Genomic DNA, 16,017 nt, shown 5'->3' with positions numbered 1-16,017 from the left:
GGGCAGTGCCCATTAAACCAGCGGCCGTACAGCTCAGCGCCAGAGCAGAAGAATCTGGGAGAGCTCTCTGTGGGTCTGACCCTGCTGGGAGCATAATCTGCCTGTACCTTGGAGGGTCAGGGCAGTACCTAACTCAGCCATCAGAGGCAGAAGGCACTTGGTTGGAGGGGATGTTGCTAATGAAGCTCAGTGTCAAGGCAGATAGGACCAAGGGTCAGAGCAGGGTCACACCTGAGGCTGGGAGTAGCCGAGGAGTGTGTAAGGCAGGTTCCAGGCCAGGGTCAAGACCAGGGCTCAGAATCCAAGTCAGGTTTCAGGGCTCAGATCAAGAAGCGAAGTCCAAATCCATCCAAGTGCAGAGCCGGAGCAGAAAGGGTCATGGCGGCTACAGCTCTGTTACCTGGACGCTTCCTGACCCATCCCTTGGGTTTATATAGGACGGGGAGCCAATCGGGAGCCATAAGGCTGCTGCCTGTCAGACCCTTTGAGGCAGGACTTCCCATGGTCTGTGTCCACAGCAGGTTGTGGGTAGTAGAGCACAAACTGGTTACAGCTGCCCCTGCCTGGCAACTCTGGGTTCGAGGGCTGCTGGGCCTTACACGCAGCAGCTGTCACTGGAGCTTGGGTTAAGCCCTCTGCCTTGGGGATGAGGGAGTGTAAGGGCCTCACCTGGTTCACACACGTCATGCTTGGAGTGCTGCCCAGCTCTGCTCCCTGCCCTAAATGCCCAGTCTCAGTAGCCCCAAGAAGAATGGAATCTAGACTCCCTCCATCCTTGGGTGATCTCAGTGCTTAGGGCAAAAATCCACCCGATGTGGGAGTCTCCACAGAAAGGTCTCCTCCCATTGTAGCTCCCTGCCTTACACCCTTATGCCAGGGCTTCAGCCCAAATCTGGGCCCAACAGGCCTTGTGTCAGAGGGGCTTTTATATCCCCATCTGGCATCCAGTAGGGAACCCAGGCCCCATCCTCTACTCTGGGTTCCAGCCTAGGGGCCCTGTGCTAAGGTGCGACGTTCTGCTTCCCTGGACTACGTCCTCCCCGCCTCTGCCCCCAGCCCCTTTCTCAGGGCCCGGCCTCCCAGTGCTTTCTCCCCGGAGGCTCCAGCTGCGTTGCATCCGCAGAATCGTTGCTGTAAAGCAGGACCTGCTTTATGGATCTGCTCCACCCCTCCAACCGCTTCCCTCTCACTCACACCTGGATAAAGCTGGGGTGCTCTGCTGACTTCTGCTAGGAGTGTGGGGAAGCCAAGCTCCTTCACCCTCAGAGATGCTGGGCCCCTGCCCAGCTGACTGGCCCAGCTCACTGCCTCTCCCCGTTTCTGGTGGTGCGGGTAGGGCAGCCCTGCAAACCAAGAGGTGCCTCTGGCTTGAAGTTCTGCTCCCTCATCTTACCCAGCCCTGCTCTGGGTACACAGCACACACTGCTCTGCAACTGTGGGGCCGGCAAGAGGAGACCTCGAGTCATTAAACATTGCTCAGTCGTGCTGATGTTTATTCAGGGCAATAACGTTAATCCCAAGGCACCTGATGTTTATTAACCTCAGTCTGGGAGGGGCTGAAGATCCATTCAGTTCCAGCCTCTGTTACCAGCTCTGCCTGGCTTGTGTTACGAATTTCTGCCTGCTTCTCCTGTACCGCTGGGGCGGGGCTCTGCGCCCTGCGTTTCTGCCACTTGCATTCAGTTTTGCTGCACCCAGCTTTTGCCAAGATGATATTTGCTGAGGCATTAAATCAAGGGTGGGCGAAGCCACTGCTGGCTGGGCACAGCTCTGGCGAATAATGCGGAGCTGGCTGGCTGCAGGTGGAGGAGCCCTGTGCAGATGGCTGGGCACAACCGCCAGGCAGGCACCAAGCAATAAAAAGCACTTCCCAGGCCAGGAGAAGCCTTCAGGCAGAAAGCACAATGGCCACAAGCAGCAGGGGAAAAAACAGCCCTTGCCAGTCACATTTGGGAAGGAGAATTCCTAGATCCCACCTTAGCTTATTGGGCAGGAGAAATACTGCTGCGGGTCCAGCCTAGCGGGGTGCTGAGCTCTCTCAGCGGCCACAGGAGTCGGGTCACTTACTTAGGGCCTTAATTTGAGGCACCCACGTTTGAAGTGTTTGGCTAAGGACCCATGAAGAGTAGGGACTAGAACCCACCACCCTGTCTGCAGCTCTAGCCACTCGCCCACAAGGCTCCCATCCAGTCCAGAGCAGGACATCCCAGTTTGTTTCCTGTTCATGGGCTTTGAGTCCCTGGGCTGCTAGGAGAGGAGTCCACTGCAGAGGCAGCTCTTCCATCCCTTCAGCTGCAGGGGAGGAGGGAGTGTCTTGTATTCAGCAGCAGCCTACAAGACTTATATTGGAGGAGCATTAACTCGACGCACGGGGAGGCACGCTCATGGCTAGGCTGACGACCTAATCGCATTGATCTTGCTGGAGAAAGTATTGATGCCACAACACATCCGGCTGGTGAGTTTGCATGGTCTAGGTTGCAACATGCCACCAATGTTCATCGTGACATTGCAGCGTAACACAGAACATCGGCACAAGACCGCCCTGTTCTGCAGGATCCTGGCTTGGAGAATGGATTCCAGTGACCGGCAGATGTTCCTTTCCTATTAGATGTGGGATTCTACAGCTCCAGGACCGTACCAAGACGATAGGTGCCTTGTAAATAGCTATGATCTTTTTTTTATTTAGCTACAGGGTATGGCTGCTCCTGGGTCTCCAAACAACAAATATTTGTTCTGTAATAGGATAAGAGGAGAGGCTCCTTGTACTGCACAGCAATTAAGCATGTAACCCCCATTACTGCTAATGGAAGTAGCCTGCGTACTCCATTGTGCTGGGTGGTGAGAATTTCCCCCGTAAGCCCCTGCAAACACAGCAGGTGGAGGGAGCATGGAAGGCTGCCAAGTATTTCACATTAGACTTGGAGGGACATTAGGATCACGGCATATCAGGATCAATAAAGCCTTTGGGCAAAGCAGGAGTATTCCAAGTCAGATCTGTGGAGCAGCCAGCAGAGCTCCGTGGTGCCACTACGGGAATAGTGGGTGCATTGCTGGTCAGGAGCAGCATTGGCAGAGCTGTGATGGGGCCCAGGAGGGGAATAGGAGGAGCAGTGAGGGGCCTAAGCTGTGAAGGGGAAGCTTGCAAAAACGCTTGCCCATGCTTTGCTCTTGCTTCTGCCAGTGCTCGAAGGGCCCAGGCCAAGGCCAAGTGAAGTCAATGGAAACACTCCCATTTGCTACCCCAGATCTCTTACTCCACTAAAATCCTCCTTCAGTGTACGTGAAAGGAACACAGAAGACGAGTTCGTAACAAGAACTAATACTGTCAGAACCTTTATTTGAATGCTTGTTATTTCTTTGAACCAAGCTAACAAATTAAATACCTCAGGAAGACTAAAGACCACAGTATGCTTTCCAGTGGAGATCAAAGGTAGCTCTACAATGACATAAAAGGATCAGATGCGTCTGTATAATTTGGTAGTGGTCGACCAACAGAGAAGAGTGATGGAGACATACTATTCCCAGAACGGCTCTCCTCCCTTCTTTGCTTTGTTCTAAACGTTTTCGGTTAATGGTATTTGACACTGAACCTGCCATTGGGGCCCTGAGAACACCAAGCCAGTTGGATCTGGGGGACTGCTCACCAGAGACCTTGCAGGTCAACAGCAGTGGACCCTTCTGTTGGCTCCTGCTGGATTTGGTGTGCCAGAAATCTGAGAGTGAGAGGTCTTCATCAGTGACTAGGCCACCGGAGGAAAGGCACCTGTCCCTTAGTCAGGGAGCCATGCATTGTTTTTCTTTCTAAACTGAATGGTTTATTGTAATATGTGAAGCTCCAGGACTTTTAGCAATGACCTTCTCTCTTTGTCACGTGAAAATTTTTGTGCCACAACAAAAGTCATATGACCTATTGATTTCCTATTATGGAAGCCATAAAATCTACTGGACAGTGAGGACTAGGGTCAAAATATTCCAACCTGAATGCCTTGAATTAGGCACCTAAATCCATATTTTTCGTCTCCTAAATAAGTGTCCTGATTTTCAGGAAGGCCAAGCACCTGACATCACTGAATGAAGTCAACGGGAACTATGGTTGGTTCAACACCTATGAAAATCAAGACACTTATTTTGATACCCAAATATGCACTATGGGCCAGATTTTTAAAGGTATTTAGGTGCCACACTTCCATAGGAGTTAGAAACCTAAATACCTTTAAAATCTGGCCCAAAGGAGTCTAACTTTAAATAGCTATTTTTGAAAATCTTGGCCATAAAGTGCCAAACAGTTCCCCCTGAAGTTAATGGGAGGGCTGCTATTGACTTTGGAGCTACACTGGTTTACATCCACCAAAGAGCTGGGCCACACTGTTTAGCATGTCCCATGGTTTCAAACCAGGATAAGCTGCTCTGAGGCACGTCATGGTTTACATGGACTACACTAGAGGTTTGCAGGAGTGCAGCTGCACAGCTGGCTAAAAAACCCACTGCAGTCAAGGCCGCAAAGGATTCCCACCCCGCTCCCCAATATGGAAAGTTAGCAGCTCCAATATGGAGCATGTGGGGAGAGTCAAAGCAGGGAACAATAAGAGGAAGGGCGCTCTAATAGACAGTGCTTTGGACTGGGATCGGGACAGCTGGGTTCCATTAACGCCCTGGGTGACCTTGAGGAAGTCACTTAACCTACCCTGTGCTCAGGTCCCCACCTGTAAAACAGTGATACTGCTTCCCTCCTGAGGATAAAATCCGTGAATGGCTGGGAGGTGCTCAGATGCTCACGTGAAGTTGGCCGTAGAAGTGTCCAGATAGATACAGGGGCTATTCAACAATCTAGGAAGCTCTATTAAAACATGGAGGGAGAAGAGCCAGTCTAATCTTCCTATTAGTGCCTCAAATTACAGGCTAAACAGTTGCTTCCAGATACCTAAAATACCTTTTCAAGGAGCTGTGACTTTAACAGAAATTAAATTATTCATTAATTTTCCCCTCTGCTATTCGTTTCCATCTAAATGAGGCTTCCCTATGAGTTACTGGCATTCTAGCTCAATCTGAACCCAATTTGTCTGTCTGAAGCCTCCATTTTGACAGAGTCCATTTCATTCGATGGTTTCATCAGTCACCTCTTTTACAATGCCCCCACACCCAATGGAGATGGCAACACCCCAAATTTACAGGCTCCAGTCTGTGAGGCCCCCAATGGCAGGTCCCAAATATCATCTTTAAATAATGCTCAATAAATAGAAGAAATAAATATTAAATAACAGGCTAAGTCCTCTTAGCCTCTTCACTATATGTACAATGCATAGCAAAATAACATTGATCGGCTGCTTGCAGACAATAGTTTGGTATAACTTGCAAATAAAATAAATTTAAACCATCACAACCAGTGTAAAGCAAAAGACCTGAGGTGGGTAGCCCACTGAGAGCAGCTTTAACACTGCTCCAACTCCTTGCTCTTCAGCGCAGAAGCTGAAGAGCTGAGTTCTGTACTGAGGCGTAAATAGGATCTGGAGAGTCAGGACAGAAAGACAACGAGGACTCCAGTTTGTTTGTTTGTTTTTTTTGGGGGGGGATATTAGCGATTAAAAGAGCACAATGAACAGTTAGGAATAACAGAACCCAGAGCAACATGATTTAGAACACTTCATTTTACAAATGACAACCTCGTGGGGTCCATGGGTTCAGGAACGTAGGAGCATTTCAAACTTCATTGGGATATGGGAACAAGAGAGAGGAAGGGAGGTTTAACTATTTCATGAAACCTGTAGAACTATCTGAAGAGTTCCAAACGTCCTCAAGAATCCCTCACCCTCGGGAGTAGCTGGCTAGCCTCAAATTAGCCACGATCCATGTACAACCGAGTTGCGTTTCCACTAACCGAAGGATGCTTTTTTGCAGCGCCTTGGCAGAAATCGGAGATGTCAGGGTGCAAAAAGTCTTCAAAAGCAACAAACAAGCAACACAACATTAAAAAAAAAGCATCTGGCAAAAGGCACAAATGACAGAAAAGCTGGAGGGGTTTTTGAAAACCTGCAGAAATCCCAAATGTCAATCAATAATTAGGGCTGCCTTTTGGCCTGTACTGGAAATTTCATCAAGTTAAATTAAAATAGCTCCACCAATAAGTGAAAAAAACCAACCTACCCCATAACTTGGCTGGGCTTTGTCACTTGGAGATCGGTTTTGGAAACATCTTCAGGACTGCTGGTTCTTCCATACTGTTGTTTTTTTTATCTACCACAGCTACATCATCCCTTGGTAACAAACAACATACAAAAGTCCTATGGATGGCAACCACAGAGGGAACCAGAGTTTCTTCTTCAGAGAAGCCAGGTTACATTTTGTGCTCTGAGTCAAGGAGAGGAGGGAAATATGCCTTTCAGCCAACTGGCACCTATGCTTCTAGCAAAGAGCTGTTCTGTGATATCCCTTTGCAGGATTGCAAATTTCCCTCCCCTCTCCCATTTAACCAGCAGGATTCTTGCCATATCCTCTGTGAGATCACAGACTTGTGGTGCATAAATAGAATCCATCACCATTCATGTGCCCATCATCATTCATGTCCATTGTACTCCAGCACAGAGAAGGGTGGATAAAGAGTTTGTGATGAATCCTAATTTTCAATGGGAAAAGACTACACAGAGTGTCCTTCTGATGCCCGTTAACCTTTCACCCCCATCCTTCTATCACAATAAAGTGGACTTTATTCCGCTTTGCCTTACCACCCACTTTAACACGAGCTACAGTCACATACGTCAATACTGGGCCTGAACGCAAAGCAATCATAGAGTTCTGAGGCTATCCTTTGCGCTTGCAAGGGGACATGGAGATATTGAAACAAACAAACAAATCCAAAAATAACTTATCATTCCAAAAATATAATAAATAAATACTGTTAACGGTGACCAATTGCATCCAGTCTGACATAGAATTAAAAATAGAATAATAATCACAATAATAATAATAAATAATTTAACAGGTTTACTCCAATACAAGTCTGATTGGGAAACCTAAGGAGTTTTAGCTGCCATGGGATAGTATGATGAGAGGCAGTCCTTGTTGAGTGGATCAGCAGGCCCACGCGAAGGACACTGCAGGCTCAGCGTGCTCCTAAGAGCCATCTCTTTACCGTTGGTCCATGGAGGCTACTCCCATCCACATGGACTGAGTGCAGGACATGGAGCTTTGTTCGTAGATCCCCATCAGTAAGGAAGTCAAGTCAACACAATGTTTTACTATTTACACCAGTTTTACAAAACCCCTTTTCTGCACCTCCTTTGAACTGCCTGACCTAATTGCACCAGACCTGGTTGGGTATTCAACGCATGCAGGGTTTATTCTTGCAACAGTGGTGGAGTTAGACCTCGGTCAAATGTTCTAGGCCTCCAATAACTGCTGCTGCATCCTACTGCGCAAACAAAGGTGTGATGTGCTTGAGTATCAGACTGGGAGAGCGTGCTGGGCATGGGGAGCAAGGGTCTTCATTCCTTCCAAGTTAGATTTTGCTGCAAAACATTGAAGGCAGAGGGACTGTGTAACGTCTAGAAAAGGAGATATGCAATTCCCTCCCCTCACCCAACGGCTGCATATTACTGGAAATATGGACCACTGGAAAGAACAGCGGCTAATAGCCGTGAGGGGCACAAGGCTGTTGAGCCACATCTCTCTCTCCCTATTTACTGCACGCAAAAACCTCCCATTCAGGTTACTTCTTTGCCTGTTCACTTTATGACTCCATGATTCAGGGGTGCAGGTAGCTCTTGAACCGGTGGCTGTGCGTTTCTTTACACGTACAGTCTTCCGTCTCCTCCGCAATGGGGCAGATCAACTTTCTGCTCAGCCCCTCAGAACACTTGAGGCCGTACGTCCTTGTGTCATTAGGACTAACTGGGACAGTAGTTGTGTGGCGTGGGGAGAGGGGAGGGAAGGGGGGGAACAAACGTCTTAATCCCAAATTAGCTGCTCTAAGCACCCGGCTGCTGCAAGAAAAAGAAACTCTCCAATGCCAATTGAGCCTGCACCTGCGAGAGGCCTTTGTTAGGCAGCGAATCACAGGAATTGCACAGCGGCTGGGCTGGCAATCATTGCAACGAGAAAACAAAGGCAGGCCTGGCACAGAGTCTGGAAGGACGACCGCTGCCCTCCCAAAAAAGTGCCCGGGGCTGGTCAGGAAATGGGCAATTGATGGGTACACCCTCTTTCCTAGATCCTGCTTCTTCCTCCTTGGGCCCGCCCCCTCTCCACCTGAGTATTTGTCTGACTAGACCAGAAAGTAAAGTGCTCCATGCAGCAGCTGCTTCAGAGATCTCCGTGGAGGATGGGGGGAGGTGTAGCAGCTCTGCATTACCTCCTGCACGGCTGCAAAGGGCAGGGAAAGGTTACTTTGGATGCATTCTCCGCCAGCCAGCCCCGGGCGCAAGTTGTAACCCTCTGCTTGGAACTGAAACCAAATTCCTTAGAGCGGCGTCGAACGCACGGCCTAGAAAACGTTCCGTTGCCTTGCATGTGGGTAAAAGTGCGGGGGCTGCTAATTCTTTCCTAGAGGCCTGGTGCCCCTGCTTACAATGTTTGGGGTATGCATCTGGGGAGGGAGGGCCGGGATGCCAGCATGTTCAGCTATGGGTCGCTGTGCCTGTCACTCTACATCTCTCAGAGGAATTTCCAACAAGGGTCGGGCTCTGGTGCGCAGAGTAAGGAATTTAGGAGCAGGGCAGCCACTCTTCTCAGCTGTCTCCTGGGTGACAGTTGGGGATTGATTAGTTATTTTGTTCCCAGTCGCTGGGCCGTTTTTAACCCTGCGCTCTCTGCTTTGTGAAGAGGGGTTCCCCCTGGCAGCTGGCTGTGTTAAAGCACGTGGGGGGGGGGGGGAACGAAGGCCCAGCAGCAGTGCTCTCCTGCCCCATCCCACAAGCCACCCCTCTCCTGCCCTAGGGCTGCCGCGCCAACACCAGCCACCTGTGGGGCAGGGGGCTGTCAGTCACTGCTTTGTGTTGGTGGTTTGAGCAGCTCTGGGCCAGGCATTGTATTACATGGGAGCTGACCTTTGGGGGCGCAGGGAAGGCTGGAGGAGTTGAGGTCACAAACTATAAGCTCTTTCGGACAGAGACCTTCCTCCTGTGTTTGTACAGCACCAGGCACAATGGGGCCCATGACTGGAGCTCCTGGGGGCAGAGGTGAAAGTAAGCCGGTACGGTACGGCACGGCACGGCACGGCACGGCATACCAGCAAGAGCTGGTACACAGCTGACCATACCGGCAGGGGGAGCTTCCCCAGGCAGGCCATTTAAAGGGCCTGAGGCTCCCAGCAGCAGCCAGAGCCCTGGGCCCTTTCAACCGCCGCTGGAGCCCTGCTGCCGGAGCCCCGGGGCTCAGGCTGCGATTTAAAGGGCCCGGGACTCTGCTGGGTAGCGGCGGTTGGAAGCCCCAGGCACTTTAAATTGCCGTCCGAGCCCCGGGGCTCCCGGCCACCGCTGCAGCCACTGCTATGGCGGTGATTTAAAGGGCCCAGGGCTACCGCAGCCGGAGCCCCGGGCCCTTTAAACCTCAATTTAAAGGGCCCGTGGATTTAAAGGCCCCGCCTCTTCCAGTTGAGGCCCCGCCCCCTGCTCAGGACTCCGGCATACCGGTAAGTCCTTTAAGAGTTTAAGTTACTTTCACCCCTGCCTGGGGGCTACGTACGAATATGCTTCATTGGAATTTCCCATGCCCATGTGACCCGGTACCCAAAAGGACCCGGAACCTCACTCCCACCTCCCTGCCGGGGATTCCTTTGCACAGCACAGAGCTCCTGTGAGAAAAACAGCCACCAAAGTGGGAGCCCTGGAGAGCTCTGGGGCTGAGGGCTCACAGGAGACGCGCTGCCTGATGCTTCTCAAGGGACTTTGCTCCCTCGCATTTCCCGATTGTTGGCCTGGCCTCCCAGCACCCAGCCCTTGATTGTTCCCACTTCCGCATAAGGCCTCACCAGCTCGATCACCAGCGGATCATATTGCTGGGGGGAAGAGAAGCAAACTCGTGCTATAAAAAGGGAGGGGAGGGGCGAGGGAATGGCCCCTTCGAAACAATCCACTCCCCGGGAGAATTTCTTCCTTCACATTCACAGCAGGAATTGGCTGACCCATGGCGACTGAATATTCCTCCCCGTGGGAGGGGCACAGTGGGAAAGCCACCTCCGATGAAGGTGAATTGATACTGCAGAAGCCTCTGGTTTTTTTCCCTTTGTAGGGGAGAGGCCACATCGCAGTGCTTGGGGGGCTGCAGGCTGGAGTCAAGGGAAGCGTTGCCACTGACCTCAACAGAAGCAGGGCCAGACCCGGACTCTTTCTGCCCGGCCCAAAAGCCTTGAAGAGAGTTTCTTTTAAATTATTTCTCTCCCTCCTCTCTCCCCACCAGCCAATTGGTGCTTGCTATCTGCTGGCCAGGGAAAAGCAAGAAGCTAAACTCCCGCCCTGGATTAGCCGCAGGCAAATGCTTCCCTGGAGATAGGCCAGGAATGGGTGGGGGAGGCTGGTTTATAATCAACACAGCCTCTGCAAAGCACAGATCCTCCCTCTCTGCCCACGTGTTCTCTGGAGCAGCCAGGCCCACGTCTGCCTCTGCGGGTGCAGCGCCCGGCACAACAGGGGGGGCTGGTGGATGCCACAACAGAAACATGAAATAATAAGCTATCACCAGGGAGGCTGGAGGAGAGAGGAATTGAAAGAGACGACCCCGACGCATGCAGCAGGGAGGGGGATGCCCTAGCGCCGCAGGCTGTCATAGCTGTCCGCAGAGCCGTAACTCTTGCTCCTGCTGCGGCTGCTCCTTGGGCCCGAACTCCGGCTCCGGCTCCGGCTCCTGTCACTGCTGCTGCTCCAGCTTCTGCTCCGGCTGGTCTTGTAGCTGGAGTAGCTGCGGCCAGGAGAGCGGCTAACACTGCTGTACCAGGAGGAACAGCTGCTGAGGCTGCTGGAGGAGGAAGGGCTGGGCCTGTAGTACGGGATGGGGCGTTTCCGGGCACTGTGGGGACAAAGGGAGAAGAGTGGTTATTGGTGACACAATGGGACCCCAGGGGTGGTGGGAGGGGGGAGCTCCTGGCTCTGGGGCTCAATAGGAGGCAGGGAGGGAAACTTCAGGACAATGCTTTCCCTCGAGTGTTTGGAGGGCAGAGTCTCTGGGCGTGATGGACTCAAAGCAGATCCCTACTAAAGCTGTCCAAAGACCTTGGCCAGCACGTCACAACTGAGCCCGTGGCTCTCCAGTGTGTCTCCTGGAGGGACAGGGTGCCCCCGTGTCATTCCCTTACCTCGTGATGCGGCGAGCTTCCAGGTGGCTGGGAGAATCTCTCCTGCGTTTCCTCATGGGCGAGTAGGACCTCCGCCGCCGCCTGTCCCGCTGGGACTCCTTCTCGCTGGAGCTGTACTTGTGCTCTCTCGCGCGGTCCCTGAAGAATGGCCAGTTTGGAAAAGATCACTGCAAAGATCCCTGTGCTGATGCAAAGACTCACTGGGGGGTGGCAGGCAGGGTCTCAGCAGTGGGGCTAGAACCTGGAAACTTCAGCTCCCAAACATCGGCCTCGATCATTTGGGCTAAAAAAAACTAAAGCTGCCAGCGTCCTCCGCCTGGCTTGACTGATGGATGGAGGCACAAGACATTTAGCCAGCGTGTTATGCAGACACTCACTAAGCACGGGCTGGGGAGTGCTTTTTAACAGCACGCACAGTTGGCTAGATGTGCATGCCGTTCCCAGATTTAGCCAGTCTGGATGCAGCAATGTGAGGCTTGGCCATGTGCAGCGGGCGTGTGCTATTTCTGAGAACACAGTGACTTTTTAAGCATGCAGAATGGTTATAATGAGCTCCCCAATTGCTGTGGATATTAGAACCTACTAGCAAAGGTCTAAAAACATTTAGCAGACCAGACTGTGCCTCGGTCCCGAGTGTGTTTTGCTAGGTATTCAAAGCACAAAAGTCTCAGGGTATTTGGCAGGTCCAATGCACTCATCGGTTAAGAGCTATCGTCTACATTAACATTGGTTTCTGGGCAGGTGTTAATCTGCTTTATTTGCCATCGCCCTGCGGATTTGCTACTCTTTTGTCAGTGTTGAAAATAACTGGCCTTAACATAGGAAACGGAAGCTTGGGGTGGGAGGAATTTGACCAGGGGACAGACCGTGGCCGCTGTGCTGGCTCTGGGATGTCACTCGTGGTAGTGAATGGAGGCTGCTAAGGATCAGGGGAGGCCCTGGAGCTGGTGCATACCCAGTCACAGCACTTGGCTCTGCAGACGATCTCAAGCTGCAGAGCAGCCCAGTGGTGCTGGAACACTTTTCAGAGTGGGGGTGCTGTGCGCCCCTTCCCCCTGTCTGTGCCCCACTAGAGCTGGGGCCGGGAGCAGGGCCGTGGCTCCGGGAGGTGGGAACGCAGACAGGGATAAGGGGGCCGAGGCTGGGGCTACAGCTGGGGGAAGGTGCAGAGCCCCACGTGTGGGACCCCCGGGTGCAGGGCCGGCAGCCGGGACCCCTAGGCGCAGGGCCGGGAGTGGAGCCCCATGTAAAACCTGGGGGTGCTGCAGTGCCCCCCACAGCCTTAGTTCCAGCACCTATGGAGCAGCCACCAGGCAGCCCAGGTCAAGCTGCAGTAAACTGAGGCTGCTCCACCTTCCATTCGGGGCCATTTCTTCCCCTGTAGCAGCCTGGAGCCAGAGTGGGGCCTGCTCCCTCCTCCTGGGCTGGCCCCTCTGTGTTGCATCTCTCAGGAGCCAGCAGCGGATCTAGGCCTGGGACACCAGAGTTACCCTGATTTCCTACTGAGAAGTCATTATGTGGCTAAACAACCGGCTTGAAACATCTGGGAGCCCCCGGACCAAATCCTGGCCAGGCTGGCTCCAAGTTCCCCATAGAACTGACACAAGCCCTGCATGCCGGGGTTAAGGTTTCATGGCCCACACCAAACACTGGGCAGGCCTCATCAATAGAGTCACAACCCCGAGCCCAATTTGAGCCTGTTTAGGGCCTTACTGTACAATCTGTATTTTGATGATACAACAGGATGGAACTGGGCAGCCTCACTGAGTTTCACTTGGCACAACTGGATTAACTCTGGGACATCGGTCTGACTTGCTTTCTGGGTCCCACACCTTTAAATGGTGATAAAGGCCCCATCCCTGCTACAGAGGCAGCTGCCATTTAGTGCTCAGAGGTAGCCAGGTACACAGGAGACACCCACAGTGCTCTCTCTCATAGAGACCTGACTTTTGTTCTTTCTTGCCTTAGCCTTGCTACAAAACGAAGGTCACTCTGCCTGACAGGGATTGGTGACTCTATGGATGGACCGGAGAGAACACATTCCCCCCAGAAGCACAAAATAAACCTTGGGGTATGAACCCACATACAGTGAAGCTGAGGAAATGGTTCCCATAACACCCTGAAGCCCTGAAAGAACAACCCCCTGAGCTTCATCCAGCTTGAATTCCATGTCGTTTGCTGCATGACCTTGAGAGCTGAGTTACTGTCTGCTCTGCCTGGCGGGTAGCGATTGTGTGGCACTCATCGTGAGAGCAGGGGTTTGCCCTAGTGTCCTTACCCCAAATTTCCACTCCTCCCATTGTGGTGCTTCAGCTGCCACCTTCCACCCCAGAGCTGGCTGCATTTCAGTGGAGCAATTTCCATCTATATAAATCGTAAGGCACCCTGAAACCCAGGGGGATAAAAAGCACTAGTAAACGTTTTAAGTACTGGATCAGCACTTCCCTGTGGTAACTGCACTGACCCCCAGTGCTCAATCTGGATGATCGGCCTTTATCTTACCCTTGGACAATCCTGCTTCTGCATTCCTGGCGTGGGTCGTGCATAAGTCCTTTAGACCAATGCCAAGCTGCTGCTGTGGCTCTCTGCTAGGTTATTTGGGCCAGGAAGGCCCATGACTAAGAGCACCTTTATTAACTGAAGCAATCTGCAACCTTTCACATGATCAGGGAGAGCTTGTTTTAAGCCAGGCTAACCTCACACTGTCTGAAATATGGGAACGCAGAGTAGAAGTGAGCAACAGGCCTAAATGGCAACAAGTCTTTTTGTAAGAAAGCCACCGTTGATTCCTTCTACAATGGGGCTGGGCAGGTGGCTGTTAGCGAGGCTGCTGGTGCTGCTGCTGGCTTGTTCTCTAAATAGGGTACTTTACCAAGTCAGACAATCTCTGCGCCACACACTGAGGGGCATTTCAGTGAGCCCCAGCGTTCCCTTCAAAATCCCAGCTGCTAAATGCTGCAAATTGGAGATTTTGTGTTTTTCTGCTTCAAGAAAATCCTTCTCTGACAATGGCTCAAGCCCTCCAAGAGGCCTGTGGGTTGGCATCGCCAAACCTGCCACGTATCATGAGACACAGACTGCGTGGAGTGCCGGCCCTTTGTGTCTGGGGTGAGCCACAGCACTGGACCGATTAGCTCTCTGAAAGGGTTCAGAGTGAAGACAGCACATCTCACCAGGCCTTACCCATCCAATTCCACATACATTGCACAAGGGGTTAGTCCCTCAAAGCCCTGAATAAGTAGTCTCTCTCTCCCTATCACCCCCTTCAACAGCTGCTTAATGGGGACCTTTCCACTGTCTGTTCCCAGGGTGAACCAAGGAACGGAGGGCAGTCTAGGAGGGAAGGCCTCGGTTGCAGAAATCCACATTGGATGACCCTGAGTCTTGCCACCTTCAGTTCCTCTCGTTGCTCTGGAATCAGTGTCAGCAAAAGCAGCTGACAACACGGATGGAGATATGCCATAAGCAACGAGAGCTGGAACGTGCAGATCGAAACATGCCTCAATCCAGGGGCTAGTAAAAATGTGAGACAGCCAGATCCCCAGTGTCTCGGGGGCTCTCACACGCAACTTCATGTAAAGGTTGGGACAGTGCCATGGAAGTGCAGCAGAGAAGCTTACGGAGGGGAGTCACACACGCACTCTAGTCACAAACCCAGACTGAAGTGCCACAAAAGCAGGCGATGCCATGCAATGGCACCATGACACACTGGGGACAGTCGTACCTGCCAGGGCTGTAGCGGGAATAACTGGGGCTCCGACGCAGTCTGGAGTTCCTGCTTCCAGGGCTTCTTTTGCAGGACTTGGATGAGTAGCTGGGGGAACGTGAATAGGACCTGGGAATAGACAAGAACCATGGAAAGGTGAATCAAACCGGAGCTCAAGTGAGAGGATTTAAGGGGCACAAGGCTCCTTTTCCAAATCTGCATTCGAGTGGCAATAAGGTCCCAAGTTTAACGATGTCAGCCCAGCCGCTGATAAATGTTCATTCAACCTGTAAGGGAATGAGCCCTGAAGATCGCCATCCACCAACAGGAACTCCACTGCCCTTCAGAGGCAATATCGTTGGTACTGTCAGTACCCTCAGTCATTTCAGCATAATCCAAGCTGTATTTTCAAGGCTCTTTGGCCTATTCCTGGGACTACCAAGCACTGCGACAAATGGAACGGCCAGCGATAACACAGACAACCACGCGACGTGGCCTCACCTTTTCCCTGAGGAGCAGGATCTGCTTCGGGAGTACCTGGGCGTGGCCTTGTGACGCAACGAGCGGGAGTGGGCAGAGCGACTGGAGCCACGGGAGGACCTCCCTGTGCTGGTGTACGACACGCTGCGGGAGCACGGTCTCAGTGGGGAGCTGCGGTCCGGGAAATGTAGGGGGCTCTGCTTCTTCACCTCCAAGCAGGCGAGACACGGGGACAGGAATCCTCTGCAAACGGACATTTGAAGTTGTGGTACAGCAGAGAGCCCTGCCTCAGCGCGTACTACCGACTTTCGCTTACAGGGCCCGAATCAATGCAGGTTCCACCGTCCTATTAAATCCATTGGGTTCAACAGCGACCACGGCATGAAACCAGAGTGGGCCCAACGGTGAATCAGGCTCTATCAGATGATCAGATTTCAGTGCCAGGTTACAGCTGGGTAAATCTGGAGCGACACCCCTGACTCCAGCCTTACGCTGATGGGAGAGCAGGATTGGACCCTCAGTGCCAAATTCTGCTTTCAGCTAAATGGAT

The 16,017-nt window shown here is 52.2% G+C and overlaps 1 protein-coding gene across 2 annotated transcripts in view; it reads right to left on the bottom strand.

Moving 5' to 3' along the window:
• Window positions 1-3,307: 3,307 nt before the first annotated feature.
• The window catches only part of SRRM4 (serine/arginine repetitive matrix 4), a 148,528-nt gene continuing 135,818 nt past the window's right edge, over window positions 3,308-16,017 (bottom strand). For both annotated transcript variants that reach the window (XM_075120209.1, XM_075120210.1), the window contains exons 10-13: window positions 15,489-15,710; window positions 15,006-15,116; window positions 11,282-11,419; window positions 3,308-10,995 (exon numbers count right to left, since the gene is read on the bottom strand). In XM_075120209.1, coding sequence (XP_074976310.1) covers window positions 10,737-10,995; window positions 11,282-11,419; window positions 15,006-15,116; window positions 15,489-15,710 — 730 coding nt within the window. In that variant the 3' untranslated portion in view covers window positions 3,308-10,736. The remainder of the gene's footprint in view (window positions 10,996-11,281; window positions 11,420-15,005; window positions 15,117-15,488; window positions 15,711-16,017) is intronic.

The sequence above is a fragment of the Caretta caretta genome, chromosome 15, assembly GCF_965140235.1.
Source record: "Caretta caretta isolate rCarCar2 chromosome 15, rCarCar1.hap1, whole genome shotgun sequence".
In the NCBI taxonomy this organism is placed as follows: domain Eukaryota; kingdom Metazoa; phylum Chordata; order Testudines; family Cheloniidae; genus Caretta; species Caretta caretta.
This window is presented reverse-complemented; position numbering and strand designations above follow the sequence as displayed.